Source organism: Xyrauchen texanus, chromosome 37 (genome assembly GCF_025860055.1).
Source record: "Xyrauchen texanus isolate HMW12.3.18 chromosome 37, RBS_HiC_50CHRs, whole genome shotgun sequence".
Lineage (NCBI taxonomy): Eukaryota > Metazoa > Chordata > Actinopteri > Cypriniformes > Catostomidae > Xyrauchen > Xyrauchen texanus.
In genome coordinates, this window is record NC_068312.1 from 35,171,785 (window position 1) to 35,189,298 (window position 17,514).

At 36.1% G+C, this 17,514-nt stretch overlaps 1 protein-coding gene across 1 annotated transcript; it reads right to left on the reverse strand.

Annotated features, from left to right (window-relative positions):
• Positions 1-338: 338 nt before the first annotated feature.
• Positions 339-10,339, reverse strand: LOC127630480 (uncharacterized). Its single transcript, XM_052108035.1, has 3 exons — positions 10,173-10,339; positions 4,730-5,265; positions 339-2,776 (listed from the first exon to the last, which is right to left on the reverse strand). Exons 1-3 carry the CDS (start codon positions 10,248-10,250, stop codon positions 2,383-2,385), a joined length of 1,008 nt encoding a protein of 335 aa, XP_051963995.1. The 5' UTR covers positions 10,251-10,339; the 3' UTR covers positions 339-2,382.
• Between the last annotated feature and the right edge of the window lie 7,175 nt (positions 10,340-17,514).

Below are 17,514 nucleotides of genomic sequence, written 5' to 3' on the forward strand. Positions count from 1 at the left end.
TATTTTTTTGAGTTTATTTGATCATCTTTATTCTAATGTCGGCAAATGATTATGTGGTTAAATGATACTGTCTCTAAAACCTCATGAAGCTGCGTTGTAATTGAAATGGTCTTCTTCACCCATCATTTCAGTGTAACAAGTCCTTATACTGTACTAGATTTGACTCTTTTTTTTGCTACTTTATTCTCTGTTTTTTACTTTTCAGAACATTATTGTCCTCACCTTACAGTGGGTAGATAATTTGCTAATACAATGATTTTACCATGCCAATACATTCAATGTTATATGTGATATAAGATATATAATCCACTTACAAGAAATGCAAAGTTCTAAACAAATATGATTGTTCAAATACACTTTATTAGCACTTACAGTGATTTTGTTGCTTGACAAAACTTGCTGTGCAGATTTAAGTATTTTGGTACAAGATTTTATGACGGCACGAATATCGAAAAAGCATTTATATACTCAGAGCCACGATTTCCTTTACAAATTCATAATAGTCAGATTACAAACCCAGAGGACAAAAGGTTTGGGACAGAGAGAAACCCAGATATAGTGTTTCATCGGCAAAACCAAGGAAAAAACACAGTCCATCAAACTTGGATAGGGCACATAACACATTCATTACTGAGAAGATGACACAACACTTAAGACAACCAATCAGAGAAAAGAGAAGACAAGAGACTTGTTTTTAAAATGTTTTGATTGGCTCTTTCATGGTTAAAATTATAGAGGGCTGCTTATTGTTATATAAAGTAGCTGTTCTGGTGTCTTATGCCGTTTACAAGGGTCCTCTAACGGTTCTGAAAGTATCAGTCATTTTGTGTAATAATAATAATAATGTTGCAATAAATAAACATATTTCAGAGATGATTGTCTCAGTGGAATTAGTTGTTTCGTTATCATTTATTTCCAAATAGATAATGTTCTTGGGAAGCTAATTAAAAACAAAAGCTGACGTTCACTTAAAGTGTATTTGGAATTTATGAATGTATGAAATAGCTTCACTTTTCTGAGACATTTTTGCAGTGATTTTAAGATGATTTTTAGTGAATGTGTGAACTCAGTTGAGGAACCTCAGGGATAGTTTAACCATCGCAAGCCCTTCTGACATTTAATCATGTGCAGGATATGAATTGTAGATATCAACAATTACATTTTTACTAGTTGAAATGCTAATTCTTGATATCAAAAATAGAATTTCAACTGTACTGTGATACTTTACTTGTAACTGCATTTTCACTAGTAAAATTCATCAACTGTTCAAAACACAATTACAGCTATCTATAATTTATTCCTTACTAGTTGAAATTCCAATTTCACATATCAGCAATGTTATATTTGCTAGTAAAAATGATAATTGTTACTCGTGCAAATGTCCATTCCTCATATCAACAATTTAATTATAATGAGTAAAAATGCAAATTTTTGATATTGGTCATTGATCATTGGTTTTCACTTGTGGAAATGTACATTTTGTATATCTGCAATGTGTTAATAACTAGAACGACGGCCTTTTAAGATTTTGTTAATGGCTCTTCAGTTGATTGAAATCTATAATCAATTTCCAGGTATCTAAAATTCAAAATCTAACATGTTGAAATAAATGTACAGAACTCATCATAAGTTATATCATATCATAAATAAATATTATATTAAAAATGTTTATTTTTACTAGTATATAGTTCTCAACAAGATGTCTCTTGCTATGATTTTTTTTCATACCTAAATCAATGACATTCCTAAATTTAAAGTATAAGTCCGACTTAAGTGTCCAAATACATTTTGGGTCCACTGAGCTCATGTAATGTGACTGCACGAGAAACAATGTCCCTTGTATTTCCTAAACGCACTCTTGCATGACCTTGGTCAAGCTGTGTGTTAAGGACCATTGTTGGGCACTTATCAGTTATACAGTTACCTACTGCATAATCCCCGAAAAATGTGTTTTATTAATAGCTTATGATCACAACAGAGTAAAGAATCTGTACCCACCTCGATGCATAGGTTATTGTTACCTTAATCATCTTGATTTCAACAAATACAGCAACATCTAAATAAATAATTTAAAATCAGTCAATCAAATGAATAATATGCAATAATATACCTTTACAATATGTGGCAAGAAAAGCAAGCATATTAGATAAGCTGCTATGCCTATGTGTGTGGATTGTATTATAGTATAACATCGAAACACATTAACATTGGTACCCTAGCAAGCAGGCCTGATTAGACGTAGGCAGATGACTATGAGTGCTGGCGTAACAGTGAGCAAATTTTGCATTCCCCATTGAAAACTATCTTTCTGCCTATCTGTCTGTATTTAGATCTCCCTTTATTTTTATCCCACATTTCCCCCTTCTTTTTCACTTGGACTCTTTAGGCTGGTAGATACTGCAAGATGTGCTGTGCGATCAGGTTGGGGTCATAGGTCAGCGCTCTGCGTTTGCGGCTGTGTTTTTGAGGGGGTGGCAGTTCAGTGTCTATGCGTTTCATTCTCTGCAGGCCGACATGTGGTGTTCTGTTGTTCTGCACTATGACCCCTTCATCATCGAAGTCATCGTCAAGCCTTTTCACCCTCAACAGTGAGGCCTCTGCCTGGGTGGAGGGGACGGGGGCAGAGTCCAGGGAGCGACGGGCTCGTTTTAGGACGGAGCCTCCGGCTCTCTCCAAGCTGGTCACGGCTCCCAGGTCCCGTTTAGCACGCTGGTTTGAGGAGCCTGCCTGGTTTCCACCCGAAGCCAAACCGGAGAGGATTTTCTCAACGAGGTACCTTAATGCAAAGAAAGAAAAAAACGAATCTCTTGTTGGATGCTAATTATCCTCTAATGATAATATATGTTCTGGGTTAAAAAACGAGTTGACAGAAATACACTTAACCCTCCTATTGTGTTCAGAATCTGCTTACACCTTTTGCATTCACAGGTCAATTTTAACTAGTTGAATTCAAGCTTCTAAATCATTCAGAACTTGATGGTTATATGTGTGGCGACATATTTTATCTATCAACATTTCTGTCAAATTGTACTTAAATATAACATATTTAACTATTTATATTAACATCTAATGTGAGAATTAGTCCTTTGAAGGAATTTCCTATTACTTATAACTGCTCAATACAACTTGGTGGACAAAAGTTATGAAACCAACGAATTCATTTTCAACTAAACATCATCAAAACAACTGTACAACTCCAGTATACATTAATACTTCTTTGCTATATTTTTAAGCAAAATCTATTTTATTTACTTGCATGAGCTGCCGAATGTATGCTGCAAGCTGGTTCGGTATCAGATGGCTGCAGAGTAAAATGAGGACCATTTCCTCTCAAACTCTATTTAGACTAATGTGTGCATGAACTATTGCTCTCGCCACACACCCTTTAGACATTAGTGCCTTTTGATTTAGTTTATTTTTTATGTTTGTTACATCGGTCATGTCTGTTTTGTACAGTAATGTGTGTGTATGTCTGTGTGTGTGTGTTTGTATACAAGATGCAGTCCCAGTGGGTGATAAAAAGTGTGTTTGAGAGTATGGGAAAGATGCTAAATATAAGTGAAGTGATTATAAGTAAAAATGTAGTAAAAAATCAACATAATAGCATGTGTAAAGCCACAGTTGATGCCTGGGTCAAAATTGACCCGCGAACTCAAATAATTAAAAAATGTTTTCAATGATTTCAATTACATAAATGGTTTATGAACAGTGCTTCATGTTTGCTTAAATGTGAGTTGTGTAATTTTTCTGATGCAAAACTACTTTCTCTAGAATAATATGCAATAAGAAAGGCATTCGCAGGTTGATTTTGCTGAAAAGTGTTTACACCGTGGAGCTCAACCGATGGCATGAGTTAGGGACGGGACTAGATCACTTTGTCCAACCAATGGAGTACAGAGGGTGTGTTCAAAAACCTGCTTGAAAACAATCATTGTTTTGATAATATCGTTTGGTGACACTAGATGCACAGAAATCACACACTTCACATTGAACTTGTGTTTAACCAATAACATTCCCTTAAAGGAAAGTTCCATCTTTAATACAAGTTAAGCTCAATCGACAGCATTTGTTGCATAATATTGATGGCCAAAAATCATAGTTTAGACTCGTACCTGGTTTACAAAAAAGATACAGTATTTAAAGTACAAGGTACTTACAATGGAAGTGAATGGGGCTAGTTGATAAACATTAAAATACACACTGTTTCAAAAGTATAGCCATAAGACACAAACATTATACATGTTAACATGACTTTGGTGTGATAAAATCGCTTACTAACCTAATCTGTGGAAAGTTACATCCAATATTACAACTTTGCTGTCATGACAACGTAGTAGCTGGTAAACCCTGTAATTCCAGTTGGCGATTTTATCACACTTAAGTCATGTTAACACGTATAATGTTTGTGTTAACGTTTATCAACTAGCCCTGTTCACTTCCATTGTAAGTACCTTGTACTTTAAATACTGTAACTCAGATTTTTGATTTTTGACTATATCTTGGCTTAATGTTAATAGACTGGTCCCACTGGCTTCAATTGTAAATGTAGGTTTTTGCTGATGATGGGATGAGTCTAAATACATGTTTGTGGTTATCAACATTATGCCACAAATGCCATTTATTGAGCGTAACTTGTATTAAACTCTGAACATTCCTTTAATAGCAATACATAATTCGCACATTATTCATAAAAGCTCAACACAGCGACATACTGTCAGGTTTGAGTTACCTAAGCATCTCTTGGTCTTTGTCCTGCTCTCTTTCTGGAATCCTGTTGGCAGTTGGAGAAAGTCCAGCCTGCATCAGTCTCTCCTGCTTGTAGCGGTTGAGTAAGGCCTGAGTAAGCTGAGGATCCAGAAGGCCTTGGGATGATGCCTGAGGCTTAGCCATGCTCACAACCTGCTCGGTCTCATCATAGTCTGGAGGGTATGGTCCCTGGAAATCCCCTTCATCCTCCTGCTCCTCTACTGGTTTGACCTGTCCGTTATTTTGGGCCTCGAGTAGACGCATCATTGAAGCCAGATAAGCTGCCTCCTGTTCCCGCCTCTGGTCGTTTTCCACCAATCGCTGGAGGGCTTGTCCAAGACCTTGAGCTCTCAAGGCTTCTGGTTTGTAGTACAGATCACTTCGATCCTTGAAGTCAGCTCCAGGGTATGACATCATCTGGGCCTCATAGGGCACTGAATCGCGGAGGTCTCTTCGAAGACGCACTCCACTTGCCTGGCTGTCCAAGTTGTGACTGCCCCCACGCATGGTGGAGAGAGGCTGGGAAATGCAGAGACAGAGTGATTGTGAGAAAAATGTTGATTGTGAAGTCAAAAGTGAGCTGATCGGTGATGTATGTTGATTTCCTTACCAGAACTTGACTTTTGAATTGGAGATTTGTGGCTTTTAAGCCATTGTTAGTCTATTTTATGTATTTCAGCTTTGAAGCCATCTATATGCTATTGTACTCATAAAAGTAAAAAAAAAAAAAAAAAAAAGAAATTACACTAATAAATTATTTCATGGGGCCTTTGAGTACAGAGAGGTCTAAATTAATTCACATGCTGTATCTTTCTCTATGCATTTTGATTTTTGCTCTCTTAACAAGTCTGTAAAGCTGCTATTACATACAGTTGAGTGCATAAATGTGCATCAGCTTTTGCCTCATAAGTTTACACACCCATTTCAAAATTCATAAGCATATAAGATGTATAAGATCAGTTTTGTTTTTAAATTTAGCACTACCCTTCAAAAGCTATATTAGATATTTACAGTACGTATATTCCACAAGACAAAATAATAATTTAAGCAAAGATTCAGATAGTTAATATCTGTAAACATCTGTTATGTCAAATAACTTCGGGGCTGTCCTATATAAAAAAACAAAATAAGATTTTTATGATCAAACTTTTTTTTTTAATGACATCTTGCAAATTATGCAAGGGAAATGCAAACTTGACAATCACAGAATAATTAATTTTTCTCATTTAACATTTAACAAATTTTTTTGATTCCAAGAATATATTCTAGAATTGTATCACTCTTATTAATTTCTGTTTGAGGATATACAGAAAAACAGCATTAAAGCACATACAGTAACACAAGCTCCTTGCTGTTGTTGTGGACTATGCAGTTACTAGTCTTAGTGTACAGCAGAAGAACAAGGATCTGTTTGTGTTTTTTGAAAACCTATAAGTGACATTAATTATGTTTAATTCATGTAACTATAAGAATTCTTGCAGTACACCAAACTCCGCTGTTCCATCAACAAATCTGAATTAGAATAGAGGGAGATTGGTAGCATGTGCAGATTAATGGTGGATTTGTACATTCTGAAGCCTTTGGTAGCACACAACCACACAAATCTTCCAGTGCAATCTCCTATGACACTTCACTAATCATTCATGCATTTGACATAGTGCTGCCATATTTCATTCAGAAGCGTCCTCTCCTTTCATCTGTGCTCCTATCAACACCTCTCCATCCTCAATGAGTCAGAACTTCCATTACACTCACACACAGAATCTAATCATCTCGCCACCCACACCATCTTTATTGAGAAGAAAAGAAAGACGCTTCTGTAGAACCTGAAATCACTCAAGGCTGCATGGTAAGCACATTCTGACAGCATGAATAACAAGCTCTTCTTCGGGTGTATTAGTTCTGTCACCAGCACTGATAGAAGACCTGTGTTTCTCTGCTTGTGCTGTACCGCCACTGATTTATTGTCTCGAATTCTGAATCTCTTTCCCTATTCATGTTGGCCACTGAACACTGGGGACAGTTCAAGCCGGAGGATACACACGGAGTGCTGAGTCATAACATCATCTTCAGCCTGCGTGTGCAGTGTAATTATTCTAAATGGCAAAGCAAGCACTGAGGCACAACTGGCAACAGTGTTCAAAAAGCAAGCTTTGAGTATTATAAATTAGATTCGGCATCAGCTGTGGTAAATATAGCCAAGAAAAATGTCTGAGATCTTGTTGAGTCAGTAACCGTGTCTTAAATGGCAACCACAATGGTTACTGAATGTTTGAAGAAAGATTGATGTGGTTTTAAAGGAAGCTGTTATAATTAATAATGAATGAAACAGTGACGTATAAAAGTGAAGGAGCATGATTCCTCAGAGCGTCAATGTACTGGTGACTCACTCTGGTGCATTATGACGTCTGTACCTCCCCAGACATACACATATTGTGTGTGTGTGTGTGTGTGTGTGTGTGTGTGTGTGTGTGTGTGTTTATGTGTGGGTGGGTGATCTTGCTGCTCATACCATGAGTTCAAGTACTTGTGGTGATGATGTCCAGTTCTTTACCATCTGTTCCAATATGCTTAAATGCTTCAATAGAAACATTTTAAACATAATCAACTCTCTGCAATGTTCCAAATACACTAAACTTGGTTGTGCGCTATCACAAAAATGTATTACACGATGTCATTCTGCCATGTTATATTATAATATATAGAAAAACAGATAGATAGTCACACTGTAAAAATAGAAAATAGCAGGTTGTTTGATTTACTAAATCATATTATTGTGATCTACAAAACAAAACTGTTTCTCTTGAAAAATCTGTTTTCTTTGCTTTCGATGAATGTGATTCTCTAAAATGTGCACTCTACTAAATTAAATTATGTAAAGTGAATGTGAACCAATTAAGTATGTTCAACAATAGTACAAAAAATAGTTTTGCTGCTTGTTAAATTTACTTAATTTTCTTGCTCAATGTACAATATTCTTGAACATGAACTTTATTTCAATATATTCAATCTAATTCATATATAACAGTGGAGTTTAATTAGTCTATTTTTGTCAGTAAAACAGGAATAATTTTTTATTGAAATAACTGAAACGGGAGATTTGTAGCTCCCAGACTGCTTTGCATGGGACTTGATGTGAATAGTAAACATTTTTAAATTACTTGTTATTTTATGTATTTTTAAGCATGACACTTGACAGTGTTCGGTTATTCAGTGTTTGGTTGTAATGCTCAGTTATTTGGGATTTAGTGTTACCATTGTGGTGAAGAGTGGCGCTTTTGCTTAGCTTGAGGATGGGTACACAAAAGAAAACGTTGTATTGAGCAAACCCTTTACTCAATGAGCAAATTACTAAGCATCTAGTATGCTAATATATGCTCTTGCTAGCTAACTAGCATAACCTTATAATATAAATCAGTAATGTGAGAAAATATATGATGTAAAACTGTAGAAATGAATCATGTTCAGGACACATGTAAAATCACTTTGAGGCTACTTTATATAAATTACGTGAACAAATTATATTGACAAAGAATTAATGACTTGTAACTTAATTTATGTAGACAGACAGACAGACAGACAGACAGATAGATAGATGGATAGATGGATAGATGGACAGTTACATGTTTTATGTAATATGGTAATTTATATATTTAATTCTTTGAGCTGATGAAAACCAGTACATGTAAATGTAAATCTAGAGGGAAGAGGAAACTGACTGTGCTCTGTGAAAGCTGTTGCTATGGCAGTGTTCCTCCTCCACTTTGGTCGGCTGTTTTTTTCTGCTAATGAGATTGTGCTGCCACTCCTATTGATTTTGTTCCGTATTGTTCCTCAGATACAGTGACTAATCCATCGCCGATTCCTAAATCATTGTAGCGTCTACAGTTCAACATTACACAGTTTCATCACTGGGCGCTGTCCATGGTGCTGAAAACAGAGCGCACTTACGGCTGCGATTGAAGCTCTCGGTTGTTTTCGACTCAAACAAACAAACTATACAAGATACCTTTGTTTTACAACAACTGTTTACAGTTCTCTCCAATGCATCAGTGCCACTGAACCTTCATTTTTACGATTAATTAAAAGGAGACGTTCACATTAAAAGCGTCCTTGCGCTAAAAAACGATCAATTAATGTTCTTTTTAACTTGACACGGCGTCTAAAAAGGCACAAAAAAAAAAAAAAAAAACTAAATAAAAATAAATAAATAAATAAAAAACAGCGAGACAACAGTCCAAAACGGCACTTGTTTACATAGGAAAACGATGGAAAAAAAAAATAGCGCGGACGAACGCAAAAATGCCTTCGGTGTGAACTGCGCTTAAACTGTTAAAATTAATTTGACATGAATGCGCCAAGCGGCTAAATTGTATGGCAAACCTAAGCAGTCTACAGTTAGACTAATTAACTATATTTCTATTGCTGTTACCCTATTTTAATATTTCTATTTCCCTCGCGCCTTACTGCTTTGTTCAGTTAACATGAAGCTTACAACAATGCGATGCCATGTTTAACAATATTCAGCAAATATTATAATAATAAAGTCACACGTTCTGGCAATTCTTGCAGATTCTAAACATAACATTAATTAGCTCCCTGTTGCTAATGCTTGAAGCAAAAAATAAAACCCCTTACAATGTTTATCCTTGTCATTAAATTTAACAAAATATTCAAAGTTCAAAATCTTCTGTTTCAGTAATATAGGCATAATGTGCGTCCAATTAATGGGAAAGCGCATGGCTTCATCAGCAATACAAGCACAGAGGAGCATGAGTCAACAAGTACATAAGACAAATATCCCCAAGGATTTGCCATCCTCTGTAATGGCATGTCTCATGACATCTACCATCCAAAAATAACCTGGAGCCCTGTGATTGAAAGATGTAAACGTCTGTCTGGTTGATTTAATGTGATCTTGGGCTGTTTGCAAGAGTGATTTGCCTTGCTTTCATTTTTGGGCACTGCTTTTCTGATAAATTTACAGACAAGGCCATGTTGATGTGTCCTCTGCCGTTGCCAGGCAATGATGATTTGTATGCCCTATTTCATGCCATCTGGCTTGAGTGAGCTCAGATCTTTCAGGAATTAACACAGCCAAGCACAAGCACTTATATGGTACATCAATGTACCCTGAAATTGCACACTGTGTACTTCACAACATGATACACACTTCCACAAAATAATCTATAAGTGGAATTAAGTTTTCCACTTAACATTCCTTTTCAAATGTTCAAAATGCTATAGCAAAGTATTCTTAACTATTTGGGTTTTGGATTAAAAAAGGCAAACATTTGCCAGCAAATAAACCTCTATGCTAGCTGCCGCAAATCAGTGAAATGGAAGAAAACATGGATGTTATAGAAGTAAACACTCATTCTAACCCAGCACAGATGATTGTGTTTGGTGATGTGAATATTTGTTACCTTTGCCTCTGGTGTGAGAATCTGGAAAAGCATCAGGGAGAATATGAGGACAACAGAGCTGGTCAGAAGGCCCGACATCCTGGTGAAGAGAATGTAGCTGCCCCTGCAGTAAAGAGAAATGCTGCGACCGAGCTCCGGCACAGGGAAGGACAGATACAGACAGGGAGAGAGGGAAAGAAAGAGAGAGAGGGAGGGAGCAGGGCAAAGAGGGAGGAGTTTCATTGTTACTCTGAACAGAGATGCATGTGAAGCACTAAGACTCAGAGAGGGAGAGAGAGAGGGACTGTGATTGGATAACAGTGAGTGTATATACTGTATGTTACACATATTATGAAGTTACAGAACATGAAATAAATTTCTTCAGTAATCTAAAAAATTATATCAAGGTTTAGTACTATACTAGATTGATTACTAAAGTCTGTCTGTACAAAATGATGAGTAAAAAACAATGCATAACAAATGTAAATATGTGCAGTATGTGAAAACACACATATAAGAACGAGACAGACTATCCTATAAAGACTATTTGAAAATGAAGATTGAAGAAAAACAGGTCCGTTCAAGGATATACAGAATTAGGTGAATCCACTGTATTAACGGAATACATGTAACAGGATTACGCATTAAAAATACAAATTATAAGTAACTGTATTCCAATACAGTTACAATTTAAATCATTGATATTTAGAATACAGTTACATTCAAAAAGTATTTTGATTACAGAGGAGATTACTTTGCATTTTATTGTCATTTGTTTCATTTAATGTTTAGTCCTTTCAGATGGAAAACATTTATACATAGAAATGATGCGATCCAAAGTGCATTTGAACAGCGGTGAAACTTTCTTATGATGTGTTACATTCATATGAGCGGACAGAGCAGTAAGTTTGAAGTGAGTCTGGAGCAGAAGAAATAGAAATAAACCTTGTATAAATTGTCAGCTTTACGCTAAACTAAAATGCTTTTTCTAGCCATTTTACCAGGCACGATCATATTTTTATATCAAGAATATTCATGTTAGACTTTTGATATTAGGGCAAAAATCATATTCTTGATAATCATTTTTGTATTGTTTTCCTGTAAAAATATCTATAAATCCTTAAAACAAGATCAATTTGATTGATCTTGTTTTAGAAACAACACTGCACAAGATATTTCATTTTTTCAGAGAATGCATTTTTAACGTGTGTTTTGTCTTACTGGACAGGCAGAGATTTTATAGTCAAAACAATTGAAAAAAATCTACCAGTGCTGAAGAAGTAATCCAAAGTATTTAGGAAAACAATCATGTGCACGCAACGGAAGGAATCAAATGAGCTCATTGTGACACTAAACACACATACTTCATCTGCAAAACCTGCTGAGTTCTTCTGGGTGTAGTTTTGTGCATCTTCCATAGACAACTGGAAAATGCTTCCTTTGAGCCTCATTCCAAACCTACAAGTCACTATCACATTCTCTCTCTCCTCCACTGCCTGGAACACTGTAATATTGGTAATATTGTTAACATTGGGCACTGGGACATCTGAAATACACCAATATGATTATCGAGAACAAGAATACAAACAACATAGAGAAGCTGTCTCATGGTGTCACAAATTAGAGGGTTACTGCTCTCTCAGATAGATGCAGTGCAGTAACAACAATCTGTGTTACTTGACATGATTACTTCCTCTGTATAATAAAAAACTGCATGGCATGCTGAATGTAGACTTGACAGACCTTCACTTTAAGCTTTGTGTGGGTCATTCTCAGGAAACTGCTATTTGCATACTGCTGTATATGTCTTCCCATGGCATGATTTACTATTCATAATTAACAGAATACTAAACTTAGTCACAAGTTAGATTTAATTCTGTTTAGATATAATGGAAAATTACATTTTCATTTGAATATTTCATGTTACTCTAATCATTGTTTGTTTTTCATCTGAATATGAGCCAATGTATATATAAAAAAACAACCTAAATGTTGTTCTTTGTCTTTCCATTTCACGCTCTTTGTGCCCATTTCTAAAAACGCTTTCATTTCACTTTTCAAGAAAATTATTTTAAATATTGTATTATTTGATAAAAAAAATAATACAGTAATAATATAATAATAATAATAATACAGAATTTATCATCCAGCACTTTCTGTTTAACCCTGTTATTGTGTTATTTTTCCTCTATAAAATAATAGTTTGATCTTTCTTAATCCATATTTAATGAAGTGACACCAGAGTGTAAGTTTGAATTGCAGTCTTTATCAGTATTTCATTATGTTTACACTTACATTGGCCTAGTCAAGCTCAGTAGCTTGCAGAAACAATCTTCTTGGCACTAAGTACAGTACAAGAATATTGATTGTAAATTACAGTGTATGGTGTTGTGCATTGATATATGCTAGTTTAAGCCATTATTAGACATTTTCTGATCTTCAGCCCTGTTAACTGTAAAACATTTTTTTGACCTCTCCTTTTCAAAAGCTTTTAGTGACATGTTGCATTTAAGTTTTTCATTGGCTCAATGACAGTTATGTGAATGTAATATTCTCCATTGTGGCAAGAGTCTTTTAATTTTGGCTCCATCAGAAATGATCAGTTGAGCCAATGGAAAAACTTTAGTTGATCAAAACCTTGTTTTGGTCCAATGACATATTTTGAATTGAAATAGCCATATTTGTTTGGTTCACCTTATCATAAAATATATATTATTTATATCAAATTGTTTATTTCTCACTGTACCAAAGATGAAAATGCAATCCATGAAAAATGAAATTTCTCTTTAAGAAACGCTTTATTAACATATCACCTGTTTGGAGACAATAATTCACCTTAGATTACAGAAAGAGAAAAAACAAATAAATAAATAAATAAAAATAGTAAAATTCTTGCAATTATGTTGAATACAGTGCATTTAAGATGGCTCAAACAAGAAGCTTATGAGAGGTAGGTCCATCAAATTGCTTCATACACTTTAAACATAATAAACATTGGACAAATTGTAAAGCAGTTCAATGGAGAGGAGGAGGCAAGAACCGGCCTGGCGATATAAACAATATTTTAATGATTAACTTAAACAAAAGACAAACACACACGACGGTCATGTCCCTAAACGATCTCTCTCTCGTTGCACCACCGTCTGCAATTGGCCTTTATCCCTCTCAGAGGCTTAATTAGCCTGATAAGGGACCGGGTGTGTATAATCATGACCCGGCCCCGCCCTCTGCCCCCAGTCACACAAATATTTGCAGAACTGCTGGCAGTGCATTTTACCAAAGAAATTACAGCATAATCATGAAACTGAAATCACTGCAAAAATAAAACAAGAATATATAGTACATATATTTTAAGTCCTTGTTCTCCTCTATCCAAAGAAGATAATGAATGCATTGGTAAAGTTACCTATAACCACCAGCTATTCCTGGACAACTGCATCATTGAGCGCATTGGAGAATGATCTTCATGTTGATGGAAATGTTGTTGTTCATCACTAAAATTATTCCCATTTTTGTGCTGTTTGTGTCAGCATTCTGAGTGAGTTTGATTCATATATTTATACAGTGTTCATCTTGTTTAGAGATATGATGCATTAAGCACTGCTGCAGGTTATGTAAAATGATCTCCCATGCAGAATGTGCATTTTTAGAGGCAAAAGAACAGTTTCCTTGTCAAATTAGAATGATATCTTAGTTGTATTGGCAGTATCATCTGTAAACAGCATTTCAAATGCTACTGTGGCCAGTTGTGCAGCCCTCCAATAACATTAGAGTGGTGGCAGCAGTAGGAATATATGCCGCCTGCGGTGTGAACGGGGCTTTCGGCACAGCTCACACTCTCCACCAACCACCAGGGATGGTTCTAGTGGGGGGCAGACACAAGGCTGGTCCCCCCATTGGCCCCCCCATTCACAAGCACATTATTTATAGATGTGCCTGTGGGGCCTTTGATTGAGAGGTGTTGCGATTAGCGGTATTTAGAGGCTCAGGTTGGTGTTCAGGTTGATACAATTGGGAACGTTTCACAACAGAGCATGCATGCATTAAAACTTACTACAGAATTAATTAACAAAAGATTCTTCATACATGGCAAAGGACAGTAGCGGATCCTGGCAAAGGTGATATAGGCAGCCTCCTAGGGCGGCAACACTATCTGGGGCGGTACGACAGGTTTCCTGGCCAAGATCACGATATGGAAATGGTGCCGTGAACTGTGCCGCCCCACCCGACACGCGATGGGAGAATGGTGCCCCAAATCGTGCCACTCCGCCCCCAGAAGATCGCGATGGGGAAAGGTGTCCCGAGTTGTTCCTGACAGGCTCCTCAGCCTTAAAGTTTCTATATGGTTAAGATTATGAATGTTTATAATGTATTCTTACATTCTGAACAAACATAATATAATCATGATCAACAGTATAATTTATAAATACACTGTATATTACACACACACACACACACATATATATATATATATATATATATATATACACACACACACACACAGGCGGCCAAAAGTTTGTAATAATGTACAGATTTTGCTCTTATGGAAAGAAATTGGTACTTTTATTCACCAAAGTGGCATTCAACTGATCACAATGTATAGTCAGGACATTAATAACCAATATGGTTGAAAAAAAATTAAACTTAAACTTCTTCAAAGAGTTCTCAACAAAAAAATCCTCCATGTGCAGCAATGACAGCTTTGCAGATCTTTGGTATTCTAGCTGTCAGTTTGTCCAGATACTCAGGTGACATTTCACCCCACACTTCCTGTAGCACTTGCCATAGATGTGACTGTCTTTTCGAGCACTTCTCATGCACCTTTCAGTCTAGCTGATCCAGGGCTGGACTGGTAATTTGGCATACTGGGCAGTTTCCCAGTGGGCCGACACACTTTGTGGCCGATCAGGGGCAGACTGCCATCGGGAGAACCAAGAGGGGTGGTGGGTCGGCCGCGAAACGGGCTAAATGGGCCGCATAGTATAATTTCAAGCATAGTATAGCCTTCATTCCACAAAACAATGATTAACTGAGTTTTATTTTTTGCCATTATTGACCTAATATTGACCTTAAGATATGCCAGTCTATTGTGTACTGTGACAACTCAAAAACAAACAAAAAGACAATGTAAAGCAAAATTTAATGAACCAAATTGCTTTTCAGCTGTGTTTGATATAATGGCAAGTGATTTTCTAGTACCAAATTATAAATTTAGCATGATTACTGAAGAATAAGTTTACTGAAGACTGATGGCTGGTGGAAATGGGGTCTGTCTAGATTTGATCAAAAATTACTTTCTTCAAATAGTGATGGTGCTGTTTTTACATCAGTAATGTCCTGATTATACTTTGTGATCAGATAAATGCAACTTCGGTGAATTAATGTACCAATTTCCTTCCGAAACAGCAAAATCTGTACATTATTCCAAACTTTTGGCCATCAGTGCATGTGTGTGTGTGTATATATATATATATATATATATATATATATATATATATATATATATATACACACACACACCCCAAAAGAGATTTGAAATCAATTTATTTTAACATTTAGCTCAAGACAAGTACAACTGAGAGGAACTCAGGTTTCAGACCACACTACCATTGATGCATTATACCTCATCTACCACATGAGTCATGTCAAAAAATTACAATGGCAGGGGTAGTCACAGCAAGCAGAAGCAGAAGAAAATACAGGGCTGTATTTATGGGAAAAAAGTCTTTCAAATCCAACTTTGCATACACAACATAATTTAATTGAGTTAACTCTTCTTTTTTTCAGTTTATAGACTTATAAGTTTCGGTCAACTTAGAAAAAAACAACAAGTTTCTGGTCATTTAATCAGTAAATTTTGTTGCCGTTCATGAGGAGCTCAGCATTGAAACCACACAACCACAGGCTTACCTCTGACACATTGCTGTAGACACCATTACCTTTGCCATGAAACAGTATGGCAAACCACATGAGTTCTGTGTAAAAAGTAAATGTTAAAGTAAAAGTAAAGTTTTGCTTTGACTACATGGCACAGACTCCACATCTCTACTTAAAGTAGTTGTGTGATCATAGTAAATTTAAAAAAACACTTCAGGAAAGAATGGGGTTCTTGAGAGAAAAAAAATATTCCATTCAAATGGCACTTTAAACTAAATGAAAAAAGTAATTAAAATAACTTATAAATATTTTATAACCACCTCCCCCTTATCAAAACATTTACTGCCTCCAACGGCCCCATTTGCCATCCTGCAAGTGTCCATAAGGACAACAGGTGGAACATTACTAATAGCATACAAATTAAGAACTAAAAGACAATTATACATTTAAATATAGTAATTATAATCGTAGTAAATAAGCCTAATAAATTCCCTTGTGTTCCCAAAATAATGCTGCCAAATGTGTTCTTTTTGAATATTGCGTGTTGGTAATACAGTTAATGCTGCCTAAAGAAAATAAAATTGAACTCATTTTAGCTTCATTCATTTTATGATTTAATCGCTTTCATCTTTGTTTCTTTAATGCAAAGATATATATTACTGAACCTACAGAGTTGCTTCACAATGCATGTTAACCGCAAACTGCTCCGTGGAAATAAAGCCAACTACACTCACAGCACCTCCTGAGATGCTCTGAGATCATTTGCAGCATTCTCATAGATTACATTATTCTTGCAAACAGTTTTCAAGTGAATGAAATGCATTGCACGCCTCTGTGAATCTGTGAATCAGACATGGCATTGATGGCTTTTCTTTATTCTTGCAAACAGTTTTCAAGTGAATGAAATGCATTGCACGCCTCTGTGAATCTGTGAATCAGACATGGCATTGATGGCTTTTCTTTTGTCTGTTCTTAAAAATAAAATAAAGTGTGTTTCTTCAAGCACATGTCTTTGTGTCTAACATCATGTGTCACTCCAAGACATCTTACAGGTCTCGCCTGTTGCGAGAAGATGAGCAAAATTACCCACGCATGAAATACACTTTGACAACGAGCCTGCAAACTGGATTCAGCCTCATCTCATTTAGCAGGTGGCGGGTGCTGGTTTCACACCCTGGGCCACAGTTTAATATATTTGCTGACTTCCAAGATCCATGGTTTTCCTATTTCCCAATATTGTCGATCATTGTCTGTCAATGAATGTCGCAAATCAGCATCGGAATATTTGGAAGTTATCGTCTATATCTGATTACATCTTCCCATCACCCAGCCCTACTCCAGCAGTAATAAAGCAAAATTATCTTATTTAATAACACTTTAATTAAAAAAAAAATTATCCCTCTTTTCTCCCAATTTGGAATGCCCAATTCCCTCTACTTAGTGGGTCCCCTTGGTGGCGCGGTTACTCACCTCAATCCGGGTTTCG

Excerpts from the sequence above, each read along its gene's own strand:
- LOC127630480 (XM_052108035.1), bottom strand. The coding sequence starts at position 10,250 with ATGTCGGGCCTTCTGACCAGCTCTGTTGTCCTCATATTCTCCCTGATG. Across the intron at positions 5,266-10,172 it reads TTCTCACACCAGAGGCAAAG|CCTCTCTCCACCATGCGTGG; the intron begins GTAACAAATATT and ends TGCATTTCCCAG. Across the intron at positions 2,777-4,729 it reads AAAGACCAAGAGATGCTTAG|GTACCTCGTTGAGAAAATCC; the intron begins GTAACTCAAACC and ends CTTTGCATTAAG.